The sequence below is a fragment of the Ochotona curzoniae genome, unplaced genomic scaffold, assembly GCF_017591425.1.
Source record: "Ochotona curzoniae isolate NIBS_2020 unplaced genomic scaffold, NIBS_Ocur_1.0 contig_1014, whole genome shotgun sequence".
Taxonomy (NCBI): Eukaryota; Metazoa; Chordata; class Mammalia; order Lagomorpha; family Ochotonidae; genus Ochotona; species Ochotona curzoniae.
In genome coordinates this window covers 27,794,383-27,808,124 of record NW_024464920.1, presented here as the reverse complement: position 1 = coordinate 27,808,124, position 13,742 = coordinate 27,794,383, and the positions used below count along the sequence as shown (strand labels likewise).

The 13,742-nt window shown below is 41.2% G+C and overlaps 1 protein-coding gene across 1 annotated transcript in view; it reads left to right on the top strand.

Annotated features, from left to right (window-relative positions):
- The window catches only part of KCNMB4 (potassium calcium-activated channel subfamily M regulatory beta subunit 4), a 57,875-nt gene extending 51,590 nt beyond the window's left edge, over positions 1–6,285 (top strand). The window contains exon 3 of the mRNA XM_040981755.1: positions 5,602–6,285. Coding sequence (XP_040837689.1) covers positions 5,602–5,770 — 169 coding nt within the window. The 3' untranslated portion in view covers positions 5,771–6,285. The remainder of the gene's footprint in view (positions 1–5,601) is intronic.
- Positions 6,286–13,742: the final 7,457 nt, after the last annotated feature.

Genomic DNA, 13,742 nt, shown 5'->3' with positions numbered 1-13,742 from the left:
AAGATTTATTCTAATTTGAAAGGCAGATTTTACAGAGAGACAGATCTTCCATCCTCTTGTTCACTCTCCAAATGGCTGCAAGGGCTAGAGCTGAGCTGACCCAAAGCCAGGGACTGCTTCCAGGTCTCCCACATAGATTCAGGGGCCCAAGGACGTGAGCCATCCTCTGCCGCTTTCCCAGTCCACAAGCAGGGAGCTGAAATCAAAGTGGAGTAGCCAGGGCTTCCAAAATCATTAGCCTGTTGAGCCATATCGCTGTCCCCGTATCATCTGTATTCCTAAGAGTCCCTCTATATGGGCAGGTATTTGTGAACAGTGATTTCGGCAAACATCTGGGCTGCCTGCAGACGATATTGAAGTATTGGAGTACCAGTTCAACTCCTGGCTGCACTGCTTCCCATCCAGCTTCCTGCTGATGTACCTGGGGATGAACCCATGTAGTTGGGTTCCTGCCACACATGTGGGAGTACAGTATATAGTTCCTGGCTTCTGGTTCCTGCCTTTGACTTGGCCCAGTCCTGGCTGTTGTTGCAGGGACTTGGGGAGTGAAACAACACATGGAAGACATTCTCATTCATAATCATTTTCGTTCTTTTCCTGCTTCTATTTTATTTTTAATTTTGTGATACAACTCCATAGGCCCTGTGATTTTCCTTACTCTCTCCCCAAATTTTCTACCTGCAACTGATTTACCCCATGCTATTAAAATAAGTAATAACAATACAATACAATAAGTAATTGTAACAATAGTAATACAGTAAGTAATTCATAAGTCCATCATTCTTCTATTTAAGTGTATCCTGACATTGCGGATACAGACATTGAAAGACAGCCCAACATCCTATTGTCAAGGTATATACAATAGTTTCATATGGGGTTCATCTTTAATTTGGAAGTAAAGATGTGTGCTGCATTGTATCTTCACATCTGGAGAGGAAAGTTTCTATTATATAGTAACTGTATGCTCTCTTTAAGTAAAAAGCCGTGAGTGAAAAGCAACAGGAATACAGTTAAAAAAATTTACAACATTTTGGAGTTAAATAGTATGTTACTGAACAACCAATGTGTTGATGAAGAAATGAAAAACAAAAACAAAACAAACAAAACCTTCTTGGAGAAAATGATGTTATTCTGTGATCTATGAGTCAGTGAAGAATTTAATAAGAGAAAAGAAACTATTTTGAAAAAATGAAAATAAAAACAAAAATATCAGATCTCATGAGTTACAGCAAAAACAGTATTGAAAGAGCTATTGATGTTATAATTTGCGTGAAGGTTGCCTTATATCAGAGAGAACATATGGTATTTGTTCTTTTGGGATTGACATTTCACTGAGAGTAATGGTCTCTAGTTGAGACAATTTGGTCACCAGTGCTAGAATTTAATTGTTTTTAATGGCTGAGTAGTATTCCATGGAGTAAATGTACCATAATTTCTTTATCCATTCCTTTTTGGACAGGCATCTAGGTTGTTTCCATGTCTTTGTTATTGTAGATTGTGCTGTTTTGAATATAGGATTAAGATCCCCTTCGCATATGCCGATTTCATTCCCTTTGGATGTATTCTAAGAGCAGAGTAGTTGGGTCATAGGCAGGTTTATTTGCAGTTCTCCAAGCACTCTCCATACTGACTTCCATAGTGGTTGTACTAGCCTACACTCCCACCAGCATGAAAGAAAGGTACCTTTCTCCCCACATTCATGCCAGCAGATTGTCAATAGAGCTCTGAAGGTAGGTCAGCCTCACTGAAGTTAGGTGGTATCCCAATGTGATTTTCATTTGTATCTCCCTAATGACTAGGGAGCGTGAGCATCATTTCATGTCTGTTAGTATTTGAATTTGTTCTTTTGAGACATGTCTGCTCATTCCCTTCACCCATTTCTTCACAGGATTGATTGTTTTGCTGATGCTGGGCTTCTGGAGCTCATTGTAAATCCTGGACATTAGTCCTCTATCAGTGGTGTAGTGTGCAAAAGCTTTCTCCCGTTTCGTTGGTTGCTTCTTCACATTGTGGATCATTTCCTTTGCTGTACAGAAGTTTTTTTAGTATGATGTAGTTCCATTTGTTTATTTTGGCTTTGCCTACTTGTGTTTTTGAATCTAAAGAAACTTTCCCATTCCTGTATCTTGGAGAGGGCTTCCTATGTTTTACTGTAATAGTTTGATGGTTTCTGGGTACAGATTTAGTTCCTTGATCCATTTAGAACAGTCTTCTGTATAAAGTGACAGGTGGGGGTCTTGCGTCTTACCTCTGCAGGTTGCAATCCGATTGTCCCAGTAGCATTTGTTGAAGAGACCAGGCTATTGTCCTGGGTAAGTTTTCTTATTAAAGATTAGTTGGCTATACCTGTGTGGGCTTCATCCTGGTGTTTCTATTCTGTTCCACTGATCTTCTCCTCTGTTTCTGTGCCAGCGCCAGTACCAGTTTGCTTTGATGACCACTGCTCTGTAGTATGTCTTGAGGTCTGGTGATTACTCCAGCTTGATTTTTTATTCTTCAGAATAGCTTTGGCTGTTTGTGTTCTCTTGTGTTTCCAGATGAACTTTTGTTTCTTTTCTGTTACTGAGAAGAATGTTGGGATTTTGATTGGGATCGTGTTGAATCTGTATATTGCTTTTGGTAATATGAACATTTTGATGATATTGATCTTACTGATCCAGGAATATGATAAGTTCTCCATCATTTGATGCCTTCTATTTCTTTCTTTCTTAGTCTCTTGACTGAGTCTTTTAGTTTTCCTGCATAGAGAAATCATGTCATCTACAAATAGAGATAATTTCAGTTCCTCATTTTTTATTTGAGTTCCTTTAATTTGTTTTCTTGCTCTGGAAAGAACTCCTAATACTGTATTGAATAGTAGTGGTGAGAGTGGACACCCTTGTCTACTTCTACTTTGTGTAGTGGGGCAAAAGCTGTGGGACTGGAGAGATAGCCGGGGACATGCTTGTTTCTGGCTCAGAACACTGCACTGATCCCACAGGGAAAGCAGTGCTAACTTCACATCCTGCAGGTTCTACTCACAGTGGGTCCATGTAGCCCCCAGGCCTAACAGCCAGCAGACTCAGAACTCCACCAGCACTACGTCAGGTGCCATTTTGTGTAGTGTGGCAAAGGCAGTGGGGCTGGAGAGGCAGCAATAAGCTGTGCAAGTGCTAAACCATGAGCAATCAGTGCCCAATGCTGCACTGATGGGGGTCTGGGCTGTAAGAGCCACCCTGTTCCTGCACCATCCCTTGGAGTCTGGTGCTCTTTTTCTGTGGTCTGGGCAAACAAATCAACAGGACAGGCAGTTCTTTGCCTGTGTTTATTCCCAAGCTGCTGCTGAATTCTGTTTCCCACCTGGCTGCTACCAGAGCTCGGACTGCTGCCGGAGCTTGGATTGCTGCTGGCCAAGTGCTGCTGGGCTGTGTGGTCACTGCAACACCGTTGCGCTGTCGCCGCAGCTTCCCCAGGTCTAATGGTCTCCAGGTGTCCCTCTGCTGTCGGCCTGTCTTCTATCTTCTCCTGGAATCTGCCCTCTATGCTTCACCCTGGCTAATGATTCTGTCAGTTTAAACCTATCAGTACCCTATACTTCTCATATTGATTTTTGCTCGCTCTATATCTCTTAAGCCAATAAATTCTTTTTAAAAATTCCCTATATTATCATGGAAACTTAAATCTCTGAGCCTAAACAACTTTGCAAATAACTTGGGGTTAAATGATCTAAAAGCTGCCTGCCTAATAAAATTGAAGGACACTTAGGTGGGGAGAGGCCTTCAATGAAGGCCCTACAAGGCCACATGGAATGACCCAGACTTTGGTCACAGTAACAATTTAGAAGTAGTCCTGTAAATTGTTAAGCATTATGCAAAAAAATAAGTTTTTCTTTCTTATGAGGAAAAACTTCTTATGAGTGGTATGCAGTGAAAATGGATGTCAATTGCTTACAAAGAAATGCATACATTTCTCTAAGTGATTACAGATTTGACACGGCTAATTCAAAGTGAATGGCGTTGTTTTGTTATTTGAAATATTAGAAGAATGTTTTGCCGAAGCCCTGTTATTGGAGGTGGTGGCGGAGTGTGGGGAATGTCAAGAAGTTTCTAAGCAAATGTAGGTTGAGGCTTTCCCATTATATCCTGTCCTCCTCATGTGTATAGTAATAGAAAAGGCAAAGTCATGGCCTCAATGAGTCTTACATGCAGAAAAGGAGATATACATTCACACAAACATATAAATTAATGATAACCCAAGTCTGAAAGATGATGTGCTGTTACAGGAGTTCAGAAGATGGAGTGACTGTGTAAGTTGGGCTGATTTCTGACCAATTATTACCATGACTGTGTATTCACTTGATAGAACCTTAATTGAAATACTGTAAAATAAATTATCATTAAAATTCTCACTTCATATACAGACTTTAAGTTATATAATGTACCAAAGGAGACAAAATGCTAGAATTATGTCATTTCAAAACCAATCTGCAAATTTTTTCCTGTTGATGCCACTGGATAGCTCCATTGTAGGTGAAGGAAAAATATCCAGCATCTTTCATCAGGCTCCTGGGAAGAGATTCTGGGTTATGAGAGTGATGCCTCATGAATGCGCCATAGGAATACATTTCTCTGTTAAATGCATTGTCCATTTACTCTGAAGACTTTGATGTTCTTGTGAGCTACTGGACAAACTATTCTGTGTTATTTTCTTCTTTTTATGGAAGAGCACAGCTACCATAGCGTAACAGACCAAACCTTCCTGTAGAAGCAGAGTGGAGATATCTTGGAAAATGTCAACCTCTTATGGGAAAGCTAAATTCCCAGGATCACTTTCTAATCATCAGTGAGGAGAGCTCTTGGCCTAGGAGGCACACATACCTCCCTCTTCGCTTCCTAAAAGTGAGACCAATGCAAGAATTGAAAAACAGATCGTAATTTTATATCAATATTTGACATCAAAAAGATGGACATATATTGCCAAAACTTTGCAAGAATGATCAACAAAATGACCGGTGGTTTAAGATGGCAGTGAATCCTACCCAGAAGCATGAAAACATGCTTTCAGTTCATCTCTTGTCTGTGTATTAATTAAAAAAAAAAAAAGCTCTATTTCACTTAGGGAAGCTGAATTGGCCTGAAGGCTACACCATCTGTGTTTCTGACTAATTTGAATAGTGGTTTACACTGACTTTCCTTTGAATTAAACTCATCTGGACTCCATCTAAGTGGTTTGGATTTGTTGGAGAATGTCCCCCCAGCCAAAAAAAAAAAATAATTTATAGACGGATTCAAACCATTTGAGCAATAAATTTTAGAAGATGAAAAAGTGGAGATGTTGAGCTACTTCAAATGAAGGAGAATAATAGCCTAAGAGGATGCTACTATTTTGACATTTTTGCAATATGTAAATTATATTACACGTAATGTATAAATTTGCACCAATTACTTGATTCAAGAGCTGCACTCCAAAGTACAGTATTTATAGTCAGAGTGAAATCTTTGATTTCGATGAAGATTATTCCCTATGGACTGGAAAGCAAATTTGGATCTCAGTTGTAGCGTTTTCTATGCCGTACCCAAGCCTCTGACCACCCTTTCTTCCCACTTGTCCACTGTCTTACAGACCAGACGACGTGCTCCTGCATCGCACGCACGATGAGATTGTCCTCCTGCATTGCTTCCTCTGGCCCCTGGTGACATTTGTGGTGGGTGTTCTCATTGTGGTCTTGACCATCTGTGCCAAGAGCCTGGCGGTCAAGGCGGAAGCCATGAAGAAACGCAAGTTCTCTTAAAGGAAAGCATACCCATGGAGAGCCAAGCACAGAAGCTGCTCGCATTCACCTGCAGAGCCCATGTTTTCTGGTGCAGGAGATGAAAGGGACCGCAACAGGTCTCCAGGAGCTCATCCCTCCGTGGCAGCAGAAATGGGCACAATGGAAGACTTGGGAACATAGTAGTTCATAGTCTATGTGTCAGCTGTGGCTGAAGGGTCAAGTTCTTAGCTGTATGGAGTGACTGTTCAGAAAACCCTGTAGGAAATTGATTTCTTTGGAAAGTAACAGTATATTCTTTGTATAGTGTAGTATAGAAACTCTTATGATTTATGCTATTTCAAGTATTAAAATAGAGTGATATGTGTTCTTTTCTATTTCCTTTTTTATGCTTAGATCATCAGGCTAAAAAAAAATCTTCTGGTTTATATTTTATTCTGCTAGATTAAACTTTTACTTGACAATGAGAAGTCCCACAGTATTGTTGACCTTACTGTATAACCCTCAGATTCCATCATTAAAAAGAGTATCTTTTGTTTCCTGCTTGAAACAGGAATATCATACTAGTAACTCAGTCTCCAGGCACTTTGGCATCTCAAAAGCAAGGGACCCTCAAAGGTTGGGAAAATACATCTTTACTCACCTGCCATTGCCAATCCAGATCTTTCTCCTCAATCATTTCTTAAGAACTAGGAAGAGGGATCCACATCTGGCACAACAATGAAGACACCCTTGAGACTCCCTCATCCCATATGAGTGCGTATCCTAGAATCCCAGCTCCTCTCTTGATCCCAGCTTCCCAGATGATGGCTCAAGTACTTGGGACCCTACCAGCCACATGGGATACCTGGCTTGTGTCCAAAGGCTCCTGGCTTCAGCCTGGGGTAGCCCTGGCTGTTGAACATTTGGAGAATGAACTAGTGAGTGGGAAATTGTGTTTGTTCTCTCTCTCTTTCTGCATTTCAAATAAACCTGAATAAATAAAACCAGATAAAAGTTAAGAGAGGAGGTGGGTTCTGAAGAACCTATGCCTTGGGGCTGCATTATAGAACAGTGGGTTAGGTTGCAGCCTGTAATGCCAGCATCCCATAGGAGCAGTGCTTCATGTCCCAACTATTCTGCTTCCAATCCACTCCCTTCTAATGTGTTTGGGAAAGCAGCAGAAGATGGCCGAGGTGCTTGGTCCTTTGCCAACCCCTTGAGAGACCTGGATGGAATTCTAGGCTCCTTACTTATCCTAGCCATTGACCATTATGGTCATTTGAGGGCTGAACAAGTGATAGAAGATGGGTTCCCCCTTCTCCCTCTCTGTCTCCATAACTGCCTTTCAAATAAATATATTTTTTTAAAAAACACAGGCTTGCCCTAACTCAGTCCTGGGCTCCTTTCTCCACCTGCTCCCGTGATTGTTGTTCGATGCTTATCTCTAAGGCAGCGAGCATACATGATGTGAAGGACATTCCTACTTCAATGCTGTTTTCATCTCCTTTTAAAATTTTAGATCAGAAAAAACATTTCCAAATCAGTACAAGCATGTTATTCTTCTTCTTGGTATCCTGGCCTTGATGTTAAGGGTATTAAGGCAGGAAGAACACTGCAGTGGCTCCATTTGCTACAACAAACCCACAGGGGTGACCTGGCTCTCTTCAGTGCTACTGCCGAGTCTTCTGTGCCTTTGTCGCAAGTGTGTCAACAAGAGCATACCTTTGTGTTTTCATAAATGCAACCTAAACACCAGTCCTGGGACCCTGTGGTTGTCATTCCTACACTTTGTATTCATCACATAGAATCAAGCGTTTGTGCAATAAGTGTGCTTTTTCCATGCAGGGAACACCAAGCACATAACTTTTACTTTCGTCTGATATTTTTCAGACTTGCTTCTATTAGGCAAATGACAAATTGAGATTGAAGGGCAAGTTCCCCTCAGTTATCACTGTAGGATTCTAAAAACAACATGGATTAGTGGCATGAGAAGTTCCTGCCTTTTTGTGCTTATACTAATGCCTTCTGTATTTATTTATTTATTTATTTATTTAATTTGAAAGACAGAAGTAGGCAGACAGAAATCTCCAGTGTAGTGCACTCTGTAAATCCCTGCAAGAACCACAGCTGGGCCAGGATCAGATGGTAGGAATTCAATCTGGGTCTCGCATGTGGGTGGTAGGGATGCCCAACTAATTCAGCCTTCACTACAGCTTCCCAGAGTGAGCATTAACAGGAAGCTGAAGTTTGGAAGGTGACCCAGCACTCGAACCCAGATACTTCAATATGAAATTCAGACATCCCAGTTAGTGTCTTGCTGCTGAGCCTTGTGCCTGCTCCAGCTTTCTTAATTTTAGAATGTGCTGGGGAGGTCATTCTTCTGTGGAAGGGGTTGGAGTGTTGGGTATGATTTTTTTTCTACTTGAAGTGTTAGAGGATCCACTGTGAAACAGGTCTTGAACACACTATTTATGACATCCTTTGAGGCAGCTACAGTGCTTTGCCTTCAATCCCAGTTTCTGTTGCACCATCCTTGTTGTCTTAGCAACACAGTGAACTCTCCTGAAGCTGACAGAAGCAGAATCAGCAGAGATCATCATCTTTGCATCACATTGTGGGCGAAGAAATCTACTTCATCCAATTAAGTATGATTAATTGAAGGAAGAGGGTAGATGGAACTTGGACATACATATAGTGGTACATCCAAAAGTTCATGGAATGAAAACTGTTTATTGTGAAACATTTTGAAATCCATGTATATTTCTTCATAGTGTGCAATTTCCATGAATTTTTGAGTGGCCCTCTTATGCATGGATTTCAGAATGTTTTGCCACAACATCAACATTCAATTCTGTTTTTCCATGAACTTTTTGAGGACTTTTCCTATGCATTGGAGAAAAGGAAGTTGTTTTTCTTTTACCAGTAGGACACTTGCACATTTATATTAAGTAATTATTCCCATCGAGGCATATAGTATGCACAATTGTGTTGGTGAGACTTGATTTCTGGAAAATGGGAGAAGCACAATGAATTCTGGAAGTCACATAATTTTAGGGTCTTAACTTGTTTCTGGTGCGCTTAAATTTGAAGTTTCTTATTTATACTTATGTTTCTTATTAAAAAATAGAATCAAAAGGAACAAAGAGAGGACATCTTAAGGCCATTAAAGTTTTTTTTTAAATGTAAGAAAGAAAGAAAAAACTTACGTTCTTAATATCTTCATTTTCTTTTAAAAATCTAAATCAGAAAATGAAATACGTTGTGTAACAGAAACCCTATTACAAGATGTCTCTCCTAAACTGGAAGCTAGCACTTCTTCACATAGCATTGCAAAAATCTTTGCAACCTTTTGTGTAGCAGGCAGATCTGTTTCATGATTCATCTTTCTTCTTTTCCATTTCCAAGGGGAGTTGTTCACTAGGTGCTCAAAGCTGGCTCAGAGAAACACAGCCACTTCCCAGCCTGTGGAAGGAGAGGAAGTTGGAAGCGAAGTTTTTCCTTTCAAGGAAGTTTGGGCCATCACTTCTGTCAGTAATCTAGTCATGAGTATTGCTGAACAGCCAGAGCTCAATATTCCTGCTTAAGGAATATTGAGAGCTATGATCTCCAGCCGGGATCTGGAGATGTGCCTTGCTCAAGCTGCAAGGGAAGGATCTGCTACTACAGCAGCAGGGAGAGGATGAACACTAAAAGACAAGATTGATGGGCAGCAGTCAAAGGCCCACACGTGAGGAAAATCTGAGCAGACTTTGCAAAAAGTAAGGGTCTTGGTTGAGCCACAGTCTACCTTCTGGGAGAAAAATCCCTTATTCTTTGCCTTCTCTGGTCCCTGGTTTGATCTTTTGGAGAGTCTTGATCCTTTGCCACCACAGACCATCGGACCCTTTTGAGGAATGTGTCAGGTTTTGTAGCCCCCTGCCACTGGTGCAGATTTATAGACCTAGATTGCCTTAGAGATAAACAACCACAGTCTACTGTCAGTGTGAGTTCCAGTGCCTTGGACTGTAATTAGACTCCACTCCCACTGTGGTGTTTAATTACTGATGGTGTTCAAGCTTCACTATTCCCTTTGCCTTCTGTGTTCCACATGAGGTGTAACCCAGCTAGCTGAGGAAGGCCTGAGCGTCTTTTCCATTGGCTCTAGCGGGAATTGGAAATCACTCAAATCCTGGCTTGCATGCAGGAACCCTCCCCCCAGCCTCACACCCAAGAACAACAAAAGCTAAACCAGTTAAGCCATTCCTGGACCCGCTTGGGATCCTGCTGTGCTGGAGAGTCTCTATATGTGAGTAATAAAACTTTTCCTACTCTGTTTGTGTGGTGTGTTATCAATCGCAACTTCTACACCCAGGTCATACTACCTTTCTCGGAGGTTTGGGTGGTGGCAGTGGTGACTTGGGGCATCTTAAGGGTGGTCACAGCATTGAGGACATATTTTCACTAAAAACATGGTAGATTCTGGTCTGTTTTCAGTCAGTTTATAAATAAGTAATCACAGACTAAGTGCTACTCAGATTATAGTTGTTGAACTGCAATGCCTTAACTATTACTCGCTATACTTGACCCGCCTAAGCCTTTGGAACAATCAGCTTAAATACAAAGTGTAACTCCCTTCTGCTGAGCTGACTCCCATTGTCCAGTAAGGCTTGTTGGAGAATCTTTTTTTTTTTTTTTTAAGAGTTTATTTTTATTGGAAAATCAGATAGACAGAGAGGAGGAGAGACAGAGAGGAAGATCTGGCCTCTGGTTCATTTCCCAAGAGGCCACAATAGCCAGAACTGGACTGATCAGGAGCCAGGAGCCTCCTCTGGTTTTCTCACAGAGGTGCAGGGTCCCAAGGCTTTGGGCTATCCTCAACTGCTTTCCTAGGCCACAAGCAGGGAACTGGATGGGAAGTGGAAATATGGGGACACAAACTAGCACCCATATGGGTTCCTGGTGCATGCAAGGCAAGGGCTATAGCCACTAGGTTACTGTGCCATGCCTGATGGAGAATCTTAAGGATTGAGTAATAATCACATCAGCTAGGACTTCAGATCTAGGCAAGAGCTTCTGCAAAAAGCTGTTACCTACTTACTAGCTAGCTTTTTTTTTTTTTTTTCTGGCCTCATTTCACTTTTTTACAGTGTCTGCCATGGTTTGTTCCCAAGAAGTTCTAAGGTTTGGCCTCCAGTGGAGTGGTGGTAAGGTGATGGAACTAGGGAGGCAGATTATTGGGTCACAAGGACACTGCCCTCAGAAGGGATTCGTGCAGGTCTTGTGGGTCTAGATTAGTTCCCTGGAGAATAGATTGTTATTATTGAACCTCACACTTTCTATAAATCCCTCTTGTGCACCTGCCTCTTGCCACTTTGCCACATGCTGCTGCCTCAGTGATGCCATTGGCCTTAAGGCCCCTCATCAGAACTGAACAGACAGGGATCCCATGCTCTTCAACCTCCAGACCTGGAAACTAGATTAATCTCTTAACTTCTGAGTTACTGCACAGAAAGCAGACTGGAACATTACCTTATCAAACACGGAATGGAGTGACCAGTCCACGGCAACACTCTATTATCTTCTAACCACTTTCCCTACAGCTGGTATACCTTCCAAGTTGTTGTTCCTGACAGTTTTACCTAATGGTTAGTCAAAATTACACAACAGACTCTTGTTTTCCATCCTGCAGTATCTATTTCCACACTACCTGCTGCCCAGCCATGATACCCAAATCATGTATCTTAGATTTGTGTATGGCAGCACTCTCCCATTCCTAGGGGTTAGTTGGCTGGAGCTACGTAACAAAATACCTCAGGCTGGGTGGCTTAAGCAACAGAAGTTTATTTCCTTACAATTTCAGAAGTTGCAATTTGACAATATCAGGCTTGTGTTCTCCCGATGCCTCTCTCTTTGCAGTTGGCATCTCCTTCTCTCATCAAAAGGACAGCAGGCCTATGGGATCAAGTCTACTCCCTATGACCTAGTTGAACATTTACTGTCTCTTTAAATTTAATCACAATTGTCTTTAACCTATGAATTTGGAGGAAGCAGAAAGTAGCCCAGAGAATTCTAGTACCAAATTTAAAACTGTTAGGATACAGGCTAAGTCCACAGAGATCCCAAAAGGAGACAGTTCAAGTAAGATCATTGATTTCCTTTCATGTAGCCCTGCAGAGATAGTCCAGGACTGCTTTCCAGGAAGATGTTGTTTTCCTCGTCTTCCCTGCAGTGCTCCCTTCATGGTGGCCGTGCATGAGAGGGGAGAAAGAAGAGGAGTAAAGAGCCAAATGTGTACGTTTTAAGGAAGTGACGCAAGTTGTATGTGTTGTCTTTGTGCAGTCTCTTGGTGAGAGATCAGCTGCTTGGGGCCTCCTGCTGAGCATCAGGCTTCTACAGCCTTCTACCGGTTCTACCACTGAAATAGGGAGTGTGGGGCAGCAGGGCTACTACTCGGGACTGTTGCATTGTGTATTGGAGTGCCTGGGTTCAACTTCAAGATCAGTTTCCAATTCTAGCTTCTGCTCATGGACACTTTGGAAGGCAACAGGTGATGTCTCACATAATTGGGTCCCGGCCACCCACGTGAAGCACCAAGACTTGAATTCTGAGTTCCTGACCTTGGCCTGTTCCTGACCTTGGCCAGCTCAGGCTATTGAGAGCATTTGGGAAGGAAACGAGCGTACAGACGAGACGTCTCTGCTTTTCAAACAAGTAAAACTGGTTTTTTAAAAAAATGAATAATGAGGAAAATCATCAGTTCCTCACTGTGCTTCTCTTGTGTCCAGGATATATATTAGTATAAACATGCCAGGTTGAGTATGAGAAGAAATTCTGGCCAGAGAAGAATGATTGCTTCCTGAAATTGAGACAATTTGTTTCCATTGTCTCATTTTCCTAAATTTAAATCTTAATTAAATCTGCTTAATCCAACTATTTTTATGTTGGTAGTTGACTTTATTATAATTTTCTTAGAAGCCAGCAAAAGAGAAAAAAATCTATTGTGAAATTCTTGCTTTTTTTTTTTTTGTCAAGGAGAATGGTACTTCCGGAAGACAGTGGGAGAGGGCTCTTTTAGGATAAGAGAAGAGGTGGGGCTCATAGCTAGCCAGCAGAATTCAGAATATGGACAATCGAATCTGTAACCTTTTTTTTTTTTCCAATGTATTCTCTGAATGCATTTCAGTTGTAAAACAAGTATTGTGTAGATGTGGGAAATCTGAAAATTTGCAGAAATAAAATATTCAGAAGGACACATGTAGCTTCAAAAAACCAGAGCAGGCCTATAGTATATTGTTAAGACGAACATGGCTTCTTATTTTTATGTTAAGAAGAATTATTTAAAGAAAATACTTATAAAACAGGAGAGTTGAGGCCAAATACCGTCTTTCTACCTGTGACATTTGAGGCAAGTTAGCTCATGTCCATGGCGCTCTTATCTAACAAATGAAGCTAATATTGATAAGATGCCACTGGAGGCAGATTGAGATGTTTATGGGGATACATCATGCATGGTGCCTTGTCCACAGACATAAACAATGCTGATGATAAAGCACTCATCCAGTAAAAAAGGAGCAAATGTCTTAAAACGAGTTTTCCCTACAAAGTCTGTGTTTTTAGTTTAGATAATCTATTACATGGTTCCTACCAGTCTAAGAGTAGGCCAGTCCTGAGATCTGCCTTTTACAAAGTTCTATAATGGACAAGTTTTTATTTCAAAAATGCCAGCTTCAAAGCCATCACCTTTGCTGTCTTGTCTGTTTAAAAAAGTCTAGCTTCTCCTGAATGTTCTATTTCATTCCATATTAATACACTGCTGTTTTGAAAGTTGCCATCTCATCCTCTTTAGCAAGTCCAAGCATTATTAAAAGATGTGTCTTCTCTTTGATGCAAAGCAATTACTGAGATTCTTTCTTTTCTCAGGAAGGAAATTCAAAGAAGAGGATGCTTTTTGTCCACTCCCCCTGGATAACACTGAAAATGATCTGGGCATTCTTACATGATTAATAACATCTTTTAAGAGGCAATGTTTCTC